The sequence below is a fragment of the Thunnus albacares genome, chromosome 21, assembly GCF_914725855.1.
Source record: "Thunnus albacares chromosome 21, fThuAlb1.1, whole genome shotgun sequence".
Classification (NCBI taxonomy): domain Eukaryota; kingdom Metazoa; phylum Chordata; class Actinopteri; order Scombriformes; family Scombridae; genus Thunnus; species Thunnus albacares.
Window position 1 is genome coordinate 8,249,818 of NC_058126.1, and position 16,274 is coordinate 8,266,091.

Below are 16,274 nucleotides of genomic sequence, written 5' to 3' on the forward strand. Positions count from 1 at the left end.
CCTTTCCAAACTCTATAACACAAGAGCAAAAGTGTAACAGATTAATTAAAGTGTTTATCAGCTATGATTCACTAACAACATTAATTTGGAGTTATAGGTTAACAAAGCCCTGTTTGCAACCAGCACATTCACTCACTGTGTAGTATTTAACCACTGTGTGGAAGCTGGCCCTGGAAGCTATCAGAAAGTATAGGGTAACATTGACAGCTCTGTGCTGCTCTTTATTAGATTTGGAGGAAGTTTATACTACAGCAAGCCCAGCCAAGATACCCAAGGTAGTGTAATGTTTGCCTTTTTCATTGTAATGTTGAAAGTGAAAACTTACTGTTTGAAAATATGAACAAGTGTGTAAGCAAAGCAACCTAACAGGGTTATGTCAGAATGAAATCAGTCTGTTCTTAGACTTTCTTTATTGCACTTACAGTATATACATGTATTAAAGAAGTATTAGCTTTATTAGAGCTAGTTAGTCCTAATGGAGAGCCAAAGCTAAACCGGAACTTCAGGATTCAGTTCAAGAAGTAAAACCTCATTCTAAACCTTTATGATGTAATAACTAAAATTCCAGCCTTGGAACAGAGCCTTTCTCAACAGTATGTGAGGCTCAGTTGCTTCATATGTTTAGATAAGGATGGTAGCTTTTTGAAAAATGAACTAATATTATTGTTAATTCAATAGTTATGTTTTTAGCAGCCTTTGATGAACACCATTTCCCATTAGCCCTAGACGTTCCTGGGCTAGCTATATGTCACGGCACAACAGAGGAGGCGTGTCCATGAGCTCTGAGCAAACTTTACAAGTTTGTAAACGGCAGAGGTTACAACTAGAAATTTGATAGTTTTTTCAGCCTTTCTAGTTGTAGCTAATCTCTGCTGTCTACTACCTACCCATGGATATGGACATAACCCAAGTTACAATGATGTAAGTAGTGCGCGCTGCGCTTGTAGTCTTTTCATGGGGACTGTAGTTTTCTGTGCTCACAAAGCAATCTTTATCTTTGTTTAACTTTGTTAAAATCAGCACGATTTCAACTTCTGGTAGCAAGTGCAGTAGTGGATGCTGAGTTGTCTTTGAATATGGAAAGTAAACCCCAGGAACGCCAGGAAAGAAAGATAAAAGAAACGCTGAATGAGAGATTGCATTAAGTTATGGAAGCTAGAGGAACACTATGGCTCTTTATACTAGGTCTAACTAGGTTTACCCAATAGACTGATGCTGTTTCTATGTCTTCTACATGTACCATCAACTGGTGAGGATGATATTTTGCATGGGACATGCAGTTTTAGCCTCTGTTTTTTAGCATGATAGTGTATATGTAGCTATAAAGTTAATAGTTAAGACACCTTTTACAAGATTGTGGTTTTGTATAAGGTCAGGTGGAAACATTAAAAAGTCAGCTGGCAACCAATGGTAATCAAAAAACCAGTAATGGAGCTAACGTTAGCTTAATTAGCTAGCCAGCTACCGCTGTTTGAGTATTTGAGTGACAATTGTCATTTCGGCTGGAAAAATTCACAGTTGCTGACTAGATATGAGAAGGCTGCTTTTGTCTACGACAGTTTGAAATCAAGAACCCATTGTTTAAAATATTACTAAGCAAATTTCGAGCTGTAAATCTGCCACTGTTATCATTGTAAACTGCATACGTGTGCCGTGAGAGAATGGAAAGCTTGACAGGTGTAGCGACAGTACAGGAGAGGCAGGACGCAGTAACAGTCGATTGTGTCCTAGTTATATCTGAAATGTTTATAACATAGTGTGAATGATACATACCTGCTGTAGAAATCATCCCTGTAGTACTCGTAATCAAATTCATAACCACTATGAGAGCGAAAGACAGAGAGAGAGATAGAAGGGACAGGAGGGCAGAGACAGACGGAGAGAAACAGATAAAAAAAAATAAAGCAATGGGTTGTATTAAAAGGATCTGGATCCATTTTGGATCTGTCAAAATCAAGTAAGCAGATCAAACTCAAGCTGTTTGGACTTGAACCGACATGCTCTAGTTTATGCTTAAAGCACACCGCAGGTTAAGCAGTAAGCCTAAGCCACACTGGCATGCAAAGACCACAGATCAACAAAGAAAAAAAAAAACATTTGCAGAGGGGAAGTACAGTAAGAGAACGAAAGAAAAATCTTTTCTTAGAACCTGGAGAAGAAAATCAATGTTAAGTAGAGGCTCAGGATGGTAACTAATATAGAATTCAAAGAGAAAAATAAAATAAAAAGAGAGGGGCGTAGAAGGAGCTGTTTTGAAATGCTGCTATTCTTACAGGAATTTTAATTAGGATTAATGTATTATTATTTCAATTTAGAGTGGTGTAGTGTTGGTTTTTGCCTCTCCTGTTCCTGCTCCATAATTACCATATTACATCCTGGCTGTTTTCAGCTGCAGCTATAAAATGCAAAGGGTTTATAATAACACAATGCACAAACTGATAAATTAGTAAAATAAGACGTGTAATGCAACAAACTAACAATTCAAAATAGAGTAAATTAGTGGGAATATAAACTTTGCCAAAGTCAAACTATCACAGAAAAGTATCCCGGTGAATACAAAAGCAAGTCTGCCCCTGTGTCACTTTAGACTCCAGTAAACAAGCACGGCTTTGATCTGTTTGTGACCAGGAGATGTGTACAGGACAGAAAATCAGGGTCATGCTTAATGAAGCTTATACAACAGCATCCCCTTTGAGCTTTACGGGCCCGTGCCAAACCAACTCCAGTCAAGGCTGGGCTATGTGGAGTGTATTAAAAACTTAATTAGAAATTCAAGGTTCAAAAGAAGGAGAAGGGAAAAAAATCATAATAGGAATCCTCGTATTCTAAATGTTACGTCACATTTACATCAGATGAAGCAACGGGACGTGGAAGATTATTAATGGGTATCACGAGAGCTGCACCTTTGCATGTGAAGGAAGAGCATGTTGTAAAAAGGAAAGAAGGAGAAATCTTACCTGTAAACAGCTGAGAGCGGCCGTTTGGAGCCTGCTTTAGGCCTGTATGGCTTGGGCTCACCTGCCATGTTTATGTCTGAAAAAACACACACAGACAAATCACTTGTCAGTCATTTTCAACCTCAGCAAATAGCGTTTATATATCATATAGGACTACAACTAACGATTATTCTTATTATCAATTAATCCGGAGATTATTTTCTCAGCCAATTGATCAATTGTTTGGTCTACAACATGTCAGAAAACAGTGGAAAATGTCTATCAAAAGGTGCCGTCGTTACAGTGTTTCGTCTGACCGACAGTCTAAAACCTTAAGATATTCAATTTACAGTGATGTAAAACAGAGAAATCCTCACACAAGGGAATCTGAAACCAGAAAATGCTTGACATTTTTGCCTCAAAATTATTGAAGTGATTAATCAGTTATCAAATTAGTTGCTGATTTTCTGTTACTTTTCTGTAGATAGACTAAACAGTCATTCTAGCTCTAAAATTGTGCATACATGTAAATAAAGATTTGTTGATAACACTTCATTTTACTTCCCCTATTTAGCATTTATGACAGTAAATAAACACTTAATGGATGATTACAACACACTATGAGGCATTATAATGTAGTTGTTAGCAGATATAAGGACATTTTTAAGTGTTCAATGTATTTGTCAAAAATTAAACTCCTCATGTAAAGTAACTGTATAAACAGATAATGAAGGACAACATACTACAGTTGTAATCATATAAATAGAAAATTAAACACTTGTAATAATACAAAATGTCTTAATATTTCATATTTATACTAATTATTTTAGTAACTGCATAGGCTGATGAAAACCAAGAGATGTGGCTAAAAGCCCTGCAAGACATCTAGTACAGTAAGTGGACCTTAAGAATTGTTTTTCCAAGGTCAAGAATGACTCATCAAGTTCATGTCTTCATAAGTTTGGGATACATCTATAAACAGTCAATTAATGTTTAATAACACATTGTAAGGATCTGTTCATGTCAGTAATCATATATCATTAAATATAATACAGCTATATGATACTATATTATCACTCATTCATTAACTGTTTATACACCAGTTACAGAGGTAGTGTTGTCATGTACATACATTGATAAACAATTAAAATGTCTTCATATCTGCTAACAACTCCATTACAACATGTTAAGTGTTTATATACTATAAATGCTAAATAGGGGTTTAAGTAAAGTGTTTTAGATTTAACTACTGTACTAAAATATCAATTCATGAATAGGATTTCAGTCAATACGCATTACGTTCCTTTCTTCAAAAATCGCAACACAGAGCGACGGCTCAGTGCCTGAACACACGGGAGAATGAATGTACTACTTCATGATAAAGAAAGTAAAATATCAATTCAAAATCTCCAGAGGCTCTGTGTCATTTTCATAGTAAAAACTGGGCTTTTCATTTAAATAAGCAACACACAAAGCTGCAGCACTTTAGGACACATTCACTAATGTTAAGGTGCAATGCGGGAGCCAATTTTCTATGGCAAGACTGGAGACGTTGCTACCGTGCACTGGAAAGATTACAACAATGAAATTCTTGTTGCAAGGCAGGAGAGAATCCTTGAAAACATAAAAACAATGAAAAAGAATAAGCATATAAAGCAAAACCTCCTCCAACAAAAGCTCTATGTAAGAGGAGCTTTGATTTATGGTCCTTCGTTCTTTGTGTTAAAAAAAAAAATGTTACCATCAGGTGTACAGCTTTTTGACCAAGCCAGTCAGTGATGCAGAATTTTCAAATTGCTATCTGTACAATGCCAAGGGTGTTGCAAGGTCCTCGTATTTTTGTGCAGAGACTGAGTGGCTTCTGGGAGAGGAGCCAGTGGGTCAAAATAAGCACCCCGACTCAAAGTGAAACACTCAAAAGCGGAGGAAAATCAGTCCATAAACTTAATGGTTATAGCAGACATGAAGCTATATTCCCGAAAGTAACAAACTGCATGAGAATAACACCTTCTTCAGTATTAAATCCTTATCTGAGGTCAGTTACGAGAAGTACAAATAAAAGAAGATGAATAAACGACACAGAGGAGGCGGAAGAAAATGGATCACTTGAGGCAAAAAGCGAGAAAAAACAAATAATCTCTGCATAGACTGACCAGAATTCCATCATCTGCTTTTTATATTGTCTTTGATGTCACACAACCCATTTGCAACCAAGCTAGTCAGAAAGGCCATCAATCAATCAACAAGGTGCCCTTGAGACACTCAGCCCAAACTCGACGTGGTGAAGTCACTCCGGGTAAAAGTCTAAGTGCTTCATAGGTAGTGGATCACTTTAAAAGCACTTTTTGACAAATTGTTGTTTTTTTTTCATGCAGCCATCTTCTCGCTATCATTTTGTCCCTTCCAGCAATACACATTTGCTTAAATTATTTATGCGCCTGCCCTCCCCACCCCAACACCAAACAAGTAGAAGCGCCCCAATCCCCGGGAGTGGAATTGCACTGGGGTGAAAATAAGCTGCTGGCAAACCCTTGCCTCCTTCTCCCAGTGGCTGCTCTCATGAGAAATAGGATTAAACCCTGGTCTGTTTGTATACTACCTACTTAGACATGCTAGAACACAGACTTTTTAACGCAGAGCTGCATGGCCAATGAGTCAGTGAGTGTGTGAGCATACTTGACGGAGCACGTTGGGATTGACCGTGATGCTGATTTAGGAGATAATTATGATTTTGCTCATTAATCTGATGGTTTACTTAGAGACACATGAAGATCAAACATTTAATTAGAACTCAACTGTCCAACTAAGTATAACTGGTATCCAAAAACTCAAGCAATCAAAATATCCCAGACCTCAGATCTTCTTTTTTTTGACAGAGTTACTACAGTATATGGTTCACATTAAAGGGGAGTTTTTCCCTTGCTGCTGTCGCCAAGTGTTTGCTCATGGGGGAATGTTGGGTCCCTGCTCTGTGTGAAAAGTGCCCTGAGATCAGTTCTGTTGTGATTTTTGCGCTATATAAATAAAATTGACTTGACTTGATATACAGTACTCTGTTCAGCCAAACACTTTCTACACTGCAGGGCAGAAAGAAACAATTATTAATCGTTTGGTTTAAAAAAAATGTAAGAAAAAAGTGAAAAATGCCCAATTTTCCTTGAGCCTATTATGATAATTAACTTTTTTCCAGTTTACAATCACATAACAAAAAGAAAATAAAGAAATTCTCACAATTCAGAAGCTGGAACTAGAGTAAAGAACTTTATTGTATAACAATGAATCAAATCAAAGTAGTTGCCTATCGCCTATTAACTTTCTTAAGACAGACTCATTGATTAATCCACTAATTCTTTTAGCTCTATTCTTAGATACTAGTGCTGTAAAAAAGTAATTTTAAAATGATCATGATTGAATAATACTGCATATAAGCAAGGCATATTAGTCTTTTCAGTGTTTGGTATTTTCCCAAGGAAGCATGAGGTCCAGACTTTAAAGTGTGCACATATCATTGGGTTTTGGTGTGTCAGTATGCCAATTGTATTTCTGTCAATTGACTAATCAATAACTAGCTGTTGTATGTCTACTCTATTGTTTACATTCAGGCAAAACCTACTCTGTACACACATGTATATGGCACAGTATATGGCATTTACTGAGTAAATAGCACTTCTTCTTTTATTGATATTATATTTAATGATCCAAAGGAAGGTTAACTGCCTCTGATATAAAACCTTCTGTAAAACCCCATTAATATTTTCAGTTGTAATTTAATTGGTCAATTACTTTTTCAAACTGATTAATCATTTAGTCTATATAATGTCAGAAAACAATGTGAAATGCCAACACAGTATCCTTGTTTGCAAGATTCCACCTTTAAATTGCTCGTTTTGTCAGACCATTAATGAAACATCCAAAGATATTTAATTTACAATCATATCAAACTGAGAAAAGCGACACTTTATATCTTAGAAGCTGAAATGAGCAAACGTTTGTGAAATTACTTTACTGTTTAATCCATCAAGATTGTTGTGCAATTAATTTTCTGTTATTTGTTTCAGCATGATCAAATGTTTTCTACCCTGACAAAAAAAAATACAGAATACTGATTACTTATAACATTTGGTTTCTAAAAGTTGTTTTAAATCAAAGGCATATTAGCCATCAGCAGCTTTGATGCAAAATCTGTTTTTGCAAACCACCATCAAAACTCACTGCCTTGTTTTCGCACAAAGTCTCAGCTTGGTTCATCTACATATATGAAAAGGGGCTTAGGGGCTTACTATTATAATTACAAGCCACCCTAATAAGGATCCTCAATGCAGCTTTGAGCAGAACACTGTATCTGTGCAGCACTGAGGACTGAATTTGGTATGAATATGTTGTACCCTGAGTCGGGGACCAGAACTGTTTGGTTTATTCAGCGTGTGTCAGCTATTCTGTTTGCCATTGGTTTGTCTGCTTGCTCAATCTGCAGTTTGGTCAGAGAGGGAAGCGGCTGGAGCTCCCCGTGGTGCTGAACAACTTACAAAGGGGTTGTTAAGGGTCTGTTGCATTGCTACAGCTGGCTAGCGACTAGAACAAAAACGGCTCGCCCTTGCAGCTGTGTGAACATACATATGATGCAATTTGAATTTTGCAGCCCTGAAATTATTTATAGATATGTTTGAGCTTGACTCTTATTTTCTGAGACGGCGGGTGTCTGTCTGTCTATAGATACAGAAACATACAACAACCCAGGCATGAATAAATATTTAAGGTAACACTGTTACTGGCTGAGGAATCATTGAAGGGGATGGTTCTGGAGGTAAACTGCATTGGAAAGACAGAGGCACAGATCATAAGTAATCACTGAAGACAGACCTGTGTTACTCTGTCAAGAAAACAAGGATCCGTGACTCCCTGGAGGAACCTGCCCATGTGTTTTATTGGTCTCATTTGTTGCCTTACATCTCTGTCTCCCGCAGACTACTCTTGCTCATGCTTCCTGCTCTGCCCTCGGTCTCGCCCTATCCCTCAACGTCTCTTTCTCTATCTCCATTCCAGTCACTTTCTCTCCCTCTATCACCTCCGCTTCCCTCGCACATGCACTCACAAGGTGACCTGTGGGGCCCTTTTATTTGACACCTGTGCCGCCAACGAAAGCTTTGCAAGCCTTATTCTTCCCCTCCTTTCATTAGCAAGGGATGAATAACACCAGAGCAATGGAAGTCGAGGCTTTGAATAAATCAAGGCTATAAACTGTGCCATATGGCAACATATTGCAGGGGAATCGCTGGGATGAGAAAGTGCTCCAGTGAAAATCAACAAGACCCAAAAACATAAGGAGAGGGGAATAGGGGGAACAGGAAGACACCGTCATATTCCTAGAAAGAATATGAATGAACTACTGGAGCAGACACAAAACCCGCTGGTCCTGCTGAAGCCACAGCAAATCAGACCGCAATCTTTCATTTCTCATCTCCATCTCTCTCGCTCTCTCTGTGTCTTCCTGAAAGAGATGGTCTACTGTTTTTTGTTTTTTTCTCTATCTCACACAGAGGAGGGGAAACCAGCTAATACCCTGAGGCTTCAGAGGAAAGCTAACAGGCACGGGTAGCAGGGGTCACCACAAGGTCAGAAAGAGGGAGAGACAGAGAGATTGTGTCTCGGTCAGCCAAAGAACCTCTTTGTATTAGTGTGGGCAGAGAGTTGGAAGATGGACAGAAGGGTAGATTCCTGAAAATATATTCCTTCTGCAAGATGCTGTGCTCACCAGCCTATTGGAATAATGACAATACAATCACTCAGCTTTCAATAACTAATTTTGCCCAGGCTTCTCTTTAAATGTCGTGATAAAGAATATTGTTTTAACATATGTCAAGCATTACATGCTCAATACCGTTTTAGACCAAAATCCATTTAAAGTGACTGATGCCCTGGTTTTAAATAACATCAACAATATGGCCAAAAAACAACAAAAGCAGTAATTTGCATGTCAAACTACCTTTCCTCCATGTCTAATTCCCTCAACATTAACCTCACAATCAAAACACAGCTGCTTTTTTGTACATTTTTGCTGCTGCAAATGACCTGTTTGGACACCTGCTGTGGTGCAGCACAGCTACAACTGAAAAAACAACAATTGATGTGTCAGTTATCCCCTCTAATACTGTATGTCTGGTTCCTAATACAGAGACTGAAAAAAGCAAGTAGGGATTTAAAGGACACAATGCTCCTAAAAAAAAAAAATTAAAAATCGCTTTTTATTAGCTGTTGTAGTAGAACTAGTTCATTTTTGAAAGAATACCTTAAATAATGAAACAATAGGGATACCAAATGGTGCTTTTTATCCACTGGAACATTTTCAGAGGCTATCAATATATAATAAAATTGCTAAGTGCGAGAGTATTTTGGGTGTTCAGGGATCTGGAAGTAAAGTCTTGTTCATTTTCTGCATAGACAATGTTAGGTGGCTGGCAACTGAAGCTCTTCCCAGACTTGAATTGAAAAAGGAACTCTCCCAGATGAACTATGTTAGAAAATGCCTGACTCTTTGAAAAAAAAATCAAAAGTACTACATTACTACAACTCCCAAGGTGTATTTCCAGGGAAAGCATCCAATCACTGACCTTAAAAGTGTGTTACATGTGATGTTAACGATGAGTGGAAGTTAATCATAAATATTTTAGAAAATATAGTTGCAGCTTAAATGAATTCACTTTTGGATTCTGAGGAAATTCTGAGCAATTCTTCAACTATTGTAAAAAACTATGGTAACTATAGTAAAAAGTAATGTAGAGAACATGATGGAAATATGACAGTTCTGTTTGTTTCATGTATTAATTCGAGCATTACAATTTCTCACTCAACACAGATCTGATGTTTTTGTTTGCTGCTATTTTTTGTCTCAGTGGAATGGAAGGTTTAGTGGACGTTTAAGTCACACTTCATGTACGTCAAGATTTATTCACCATTTATTCATCTGTTTCGATTACACTTTACCACATTTTGATTTTAATGATACATCAAGTTTTCCACCTCAGTCAAGCATAAAAACAGTTTGAGATTTGTGTTTCCACTCATTGGTATTGTGGTATTTAGAGCCACATCAAATTGATGGGAAAAACCTGATTTCTCAGAAATGAAGATGAAATAACTGCATAAAACTGATGGCCATGACATAAACGTATATTACAATATCCAAAGCCCCCTCGTTTCTATGTTGAGGAACATTGATGATATTGAGAAAAAAGAAAAAAAAAAAAATTAAAACAGGAATTAACAGTAGGGAAAAATACCTCTGCAGCCAGTGGCTCCCCCCCATTTTGCAACTGTTGGTTGTAGTGTGGATTTGATGACAAAACAGCAACTGTTATAGATTTATTACAATTTATCACAAAAGCTAAGTCATCCAGCTCTGTCATATGATCAAACCTGTGATATTTATGGGACAGTCTTGCCAACCACTAAAAAACCTTGTCACCATCAAGGTGCAAAGCGTCTTTTGTCTTCCTGATTACCTAAAAAGCTTTGGCGTTCCCTTTTGAGTTATATCGCAGATGTACAGCACACCGACCAGGTGAGTGACTGCAATAAACTCCCTTTCAGACATATCAGTGAAAGACCTTCAAGGAATGAGAAATGTGTTTTCTTTTCCAAAAACAGAAGAAAATTCCCTACAGACCAGAGCTGATGGCTCTACATTTGTCACTTTTTCACTTGCGTGTTCTTTTATTTCATTCTCCTCTCTTCGAAAACACCAACTGTCTATTTGATGAGGTAAACATTAAAGGCAGAGAGAGAGAAACAGGAAGAATGAGAGAGAGGGTGGGAGAAAGAGCAACGCAGAGGGATCTGCCGATCATCTCCTCATGGAACGAGAAACTCTGGCGCCAATCTCCCCAATGTCTTAATTAATTGAACAAAGTAATAATGCAAATTGTTCCACAGTGGGAGACACGTAAGGAAAGAGACAAGAACAGAGTGAAGGAGCTGAATCAGCAGGTGATGGACGTGCAGAAGGGACGGGTAGGGTTGTGGGAAATTAATTTTCGCACAAGCTTCTACTTGGTTGTCTTTGACATGAACTCCACACTGAATTGTGAGGCTGGACCGGTCTACAGGGAAAGCAGGAGGACTGAAATGAAGGAATTGCGACATCTAATACCAACATTGTACATCATTAAATTGAATTTATTGAAAGGATAGCCCCTTGAGATGTAGCATCTCATTTTCAAGGGGGCCCTATAGACACAAATATAAAATTATAAAACAAATACAAACAATAAACAGTATTATATAACAAACATACACTGCAAATACACTGATACAGACAGCTCACTCGCCTTCTCCCACCCACACCCCGAGCCCTCAGCTGTTGTACAAGAAAAATTGGATACAATGACCCAGATAATAAATCAATTACATCAGCATAAAGAGCAATTGATGCAGTTCGTTTTCAGTTTATTGTAAATACACACAAATTGAAAGCATAAACAGATTGTTTTAAGATGAGAAAATAAAGAGGTAATAGATCTCAGAAAAAGAGGAAGATTATTCCAGTCAGGTGGAACTTTGAATGACCTGCGTCCAACTTCCTTGAAAATTCTGGGGACAAAAAAAAAAAAGATATTGCATATGTCTGATAGAACCAAAAGCATTTCAAATAGGAAGGACAATTGAAGTAAACACATTTGAAGTTGAATTGAACCCAGCGAAATTTCTTACTAGATTTTAACTTGCAACTAATTAAGTGATTCTTTCATGAAACAATGGTGAGATCTATATGGGCACCTCAAAACAAATCTACATAGAGAATTATATGCAACATTAAGGGGTCCAAGACAAGTGTCAGAGGTGTTCTGATAGACAATGTCAGCATAATCAATAATAAGTACTATCATCTGTCTTGAAATTAAAAACAATTGATTGAGTGATAAAGTGAACTCAGAGAACCATATGTTCTTTTTATGATAAAATCAATGTGGGGCTTAAAGGAGAGTTCAGGGTCAATCCAAAGTCCAACATATTTGAACGGATCAACCTTCTCAAGGGGTGACCCATCATCAAGATTAATATGCAAAGCAAAGGGATATGAACAACTGTATTGTGTACCAGACAATATGCTGCAGGACTTCTTATGTTATACAAGTTTGTTGTAATGAAACCAGTCTTGGACCGAGTTAAAATCAATCTATGAAGAATTCTGGATTTGTAGTATGTCAGAGTTAGAAGTGTAAATAATAGTGTCATCAGCATAAAGATGAGCAAAACAATTTGAGCCTATATGAGATAAGTCATTAATAAAAATAAAAAAAAGAAGCGGTCCCAGTGTGGAACCTTGTGGAACAGCCTTTTCAACAATTAAATAGCCGGACTAAGAACCCTGAAAGACAACATACTGTTATCTATTATGAAGACAGGCAGCAGAAGCGAGCATTTTGAGTTAAACCAATAGAATAGAGCTTATCAAAGAGGAAATAGTGATCAACCATATCAAAAGCCTTGGGAAGATCGATAGAAATCGCACCTGTGAGTTGGCCTTTATCAAAGGAGGAGAACATGTCATTAGTGAATTTTTTGAAGAAATGTCGTGGTGGAAAAGTTAGGTCTAAATCCTGAGGGATGCAGACAAACTGATGCACTCTGATAATTGAGTAAAAATAACTTTCTCAAAGATTTTATCAATTGGGAAGTAATTCTTCCGACTTGTGTGTCATGAGCTTTTGCATCATAATGTGGAAACAACATGGATGCAACAAAAATGTGTTGTATTTTGTCTCAGACTTGTTACTGAACCAGTACATTCCCTAAAACCACTAAAGTATTGCTTTACCTGACTTGTTATCAGGGTTAATGCTATTACATAACTTTTCTAACTAATCTAGGTCACTCTATGTGGACAGCGACCAGTGGTTACATCCTAATACCATATCACAAATTACATGTGAGCAAAAAATTGATATGGAATACATGAACTTGTAAGAAGTTTTTTGCAATCAACCAAACTTTTACTTTCATCTGCCATGTTTCTGCGTATATGACGTCAACTTTTGGCAAGTCATGTACCAAAATTTTCGCCTACTTTCTGAGTCATTGTTCCAACTTGAGGGGGCATTCACGTGAATTTTCCCAGTTGGAAACATCATTTTTCCAATTATTCTGACACCACATGAATGCCTCATGGGACCTGTCAGAGATTCTCAAGCTATCGCAGCCATCTTGTATCACTACCTGCAGGCAAGGCCCTGGCTGGTTTGGGCATCATAAAACTTAATTGACAGACTTCCTCAAAATCTCTGTGTGAATTACAGTAAAAAATGCCATTCACGGTGGATCCTTACTGTGTTGGACAGGTTTTGATTTTCAAAAAAAAAAATAGTGCAATAGTGCAAATAATAGAAATTGGTTGATAGTTATTCACACTGGATGGGTTTCCACCTTTGAGAAGAGGGGTAACTCTGGCACATTTCCATACGGAGGGAATTGAACAAGTAGATAAGTTAAATAAATCTGCAAGGGGATACATTAATACATGAGCAGCAAGTTTAACAAATTTGGCTTCCAAGCCGTCTGGACCAGCGCTACTGCTTTCTTTTAACTCATATAAATCATGAAAACTATCAGTTGGAAAGATTTTTCTAAAGGAAAATGAACCATTAATAGTAATAAAGTTTGAGGAACCAGCCGTATCATAGGAATTAAAGTGTTGGGAACCACAAATAGACAAAAAAAATGCTGATTAAAAGCTTTGGAAATAAGTGAAGGATCAGAAATAATTTCATTATTAATTCATATCTGGTTTATGCAGCTTTTGTTAATTTTATTGAGAATATGATTCAATGGATTCCAAAACTGTCTAGGGTTTTGAAAATCCTGAGAAAAGCTATCTTTATAGTAGTTGGATTTTGCATTCCTTGTTTTGGTCTTACATAAATTCCTAAAGTATCTGGAGGTTTCCCAATCAGCATAATCTTTAGACGAGCAATATTTGGCCCAGGTTTTATCCCTTTGTTTGAAAAGGTTGATAAGATGTGAGCTGATCCAGGGTATATGTCCTCCTTAAACTCTAATTGTTTTCATGGGAGCATGTTCATCAATTATGTTAGTAACTTCAGAAAGAGACTTCCATTCATAATCAACAAAAGGAATTAAGTGAAATCTATCCAATCTGTCCCAGTTAATAGAAGTTAAGTCTTGAATAAAACAATCTACATTAATATTCTTGCATTGTCTCAGTCTAATATATTTAGGAGGAGAACTTGGAATCTTAATTTTCCACACACAAAATATAATAGAGTGACCGCTTAAACAATCTGACATAACACCAGATTTAATTATCCTTTCAGGACTAGTGACAACTATGCAATCCAAAAGAGATGAAAATTGATAATCCACTCTTGTAGGTTCATTAATTAACCGAAGGAGGTTTACACTACCAAATACATTTCCATCATTGGAGGAGGAACAATCAAACCAGTTGCTATTGAAGTCACCCAAGATAATCATTTTATTATGCCTCTCGAGAGAATTAATAGTTGACAAAATATATTTTGTAGAGTGAGTTGGAGCAGAGGGAGGCCTATAAATGTTGCCAATAGTTAAATTTGTTATCATGAAGAACAATGTTATTGAAAAGACACTCAAAATTAAGTGGCTCTTCATTAGGAGTGACACACTCAGAAACAAGATTTGCAGCAATATATGTGGCCACCCCAACTCCTCTAGAAGCGCTATCAGCTCTATACAGAACAAAATGATCAATTTTAATTTTATCATCAGTGATTTTACTATGTAGCCATGTTTCAGATATAGTGATAATATTGGGTTTGTAAAGAGTAACCCTGGTTCTGAGGAGATCGATTTTTGAAACCAGGTTCCTAATATAAAGATGAATAACCTTTAAACCGTTCGCAGATTTAGTTGACGACATTGCATCATTACAAGAGTCTTGATTGGAGCTGATGCCACTGGTGTCGTATTATGGCATTATCCCTTAATAGGCTAACCAAAATAAAGTTTGCAATAAAGTCATTGTTTGCAAACAGAACAGAGAGAAGTAAACTGAAGTTACTGAAATAATGAAGTCAATGTTCCAGTTACGTGATGTGATCCAGGAGAAAATAACTAAAATATATCAGTCAAACAAAAGAAATTAAGAGGTTGGCAACTTGCAGGATGCTCTGCTCACAATACTGTCATGGGTAAGAGAAGGAGAGGTCATGGAAAAAGAGTTGAGCTTCCTCAGAACAGCAGAACGGTTTTCCCTCCACTATCACTCTCAGCGTACAAGGATCCAGCAGAGAGTGTCTGATATCAGTGGCATAGAGATTCTTTTTGACAGCATCAAACTTTTCTTGATCAAACTACCACTGCAGTCAGAATAAATATGGACTCGAGCACCCATGTAGGTGAGCTCCCTTCTCTCTTAGGCCAGACATAAAATCCTCACTTTGTCTTGGAGATGTGAGAACTTGACCAGGATAGGTCTAGGAGCAGACCTAGAGCTGGAGTTGAAGGTGGGAGAGCGGTGAGCCCTTTCGATGACTGGCAGATTGTTTATAGGTAAACCTCGGCTTGATCTATAGCGAGGAGAAAAATCAAACTTTTATACTTCGAAGTAGATGTAGATGAGTTGATGAAAACAATTAGAACAGGCCCAAATTAGGGAAGCAGACTGATGCTGCATTCACATGCTACTCAGATGGTCCCATTTCCCGAGTTGGGAAGTCATTCTTCCGACTTCAGTGTGTTCATGAGCTTTTGCATCATAATGTGGAAACAACATGGATGCTACAAAGATGTGTTGTATTTCCCAGTTGGAAACATCATTTTTCCAATTATTCTGACACCACATGAATGCCACATGGGACCTGTCAGAGATGCTCAAGCTATCGCGGCCATCTTATATCATGACCTGCAGGCAAGTCCTTGACTGGTTTGGGCATCATAAAACTTAATTGACAGACTTCCCCAAAATCTCAGTGTGAATTACAGTCAAAAATGCCATTCACAGTGGATCCTTACTGTGCTGGACAGGTTTTGATTTTCAAAAAAAGAAAAAAAAAAAAGCTCCCGCTCTATACTGAATCAGACCTCACATTTCATTCGCTTCACTTTCAGACGTTAGCCTTGTTCTTACTTTTTCTGTGCCTGCTAAGCCCTCAATCAAGGTCACAGATGCTTTGGTCCCTTCACACTGAAATAACCATTTACCTTTTCCTTTATCAAGCGCTAGGACATTTTCAGCACCTGCAGAAAAACAGCTTGTTTACTGACACTTCTCCACAAGAGGAGAGTCTCAGCAGGGAAACGCCGTGGACGGCTGTTGTTTAATTACAGGGAAAAAGAGTGGCAAGG

At 37.5% G+C, this 16,274-nt stretch overlaps 1 protein-coding gene across 2 annotated transcripts in view; it reads right to left on the bottom strand.

The window, feature by feature from the left end:
- LOC122972743 (RNA-binding Raly-like protein) overlaps positions 1–16,274 on the bottom strand; it is a 103,599-nt gene that overhangs the window by 12,862 nt on the left and 74,463 nt on the right. For both annotated transcript variants that reach the window (XM_044340057.1, XM_044340056.1), the window contains exons 3-4: positions 2,958–3,033; positions 1,774–1,821 (exon numbers count right to left, since the gene is read on the bottom strand). In XM_044340057.1, coding sequence (XP_044195992.1) covers positions 1,774–1,821; positions 2,958–3,033 — 124 coding nt within the window. The remainder of the gene's footprint in view (positions 1–1,773; positions 1,822–2,957; positions 3,034–16,274) is intronic.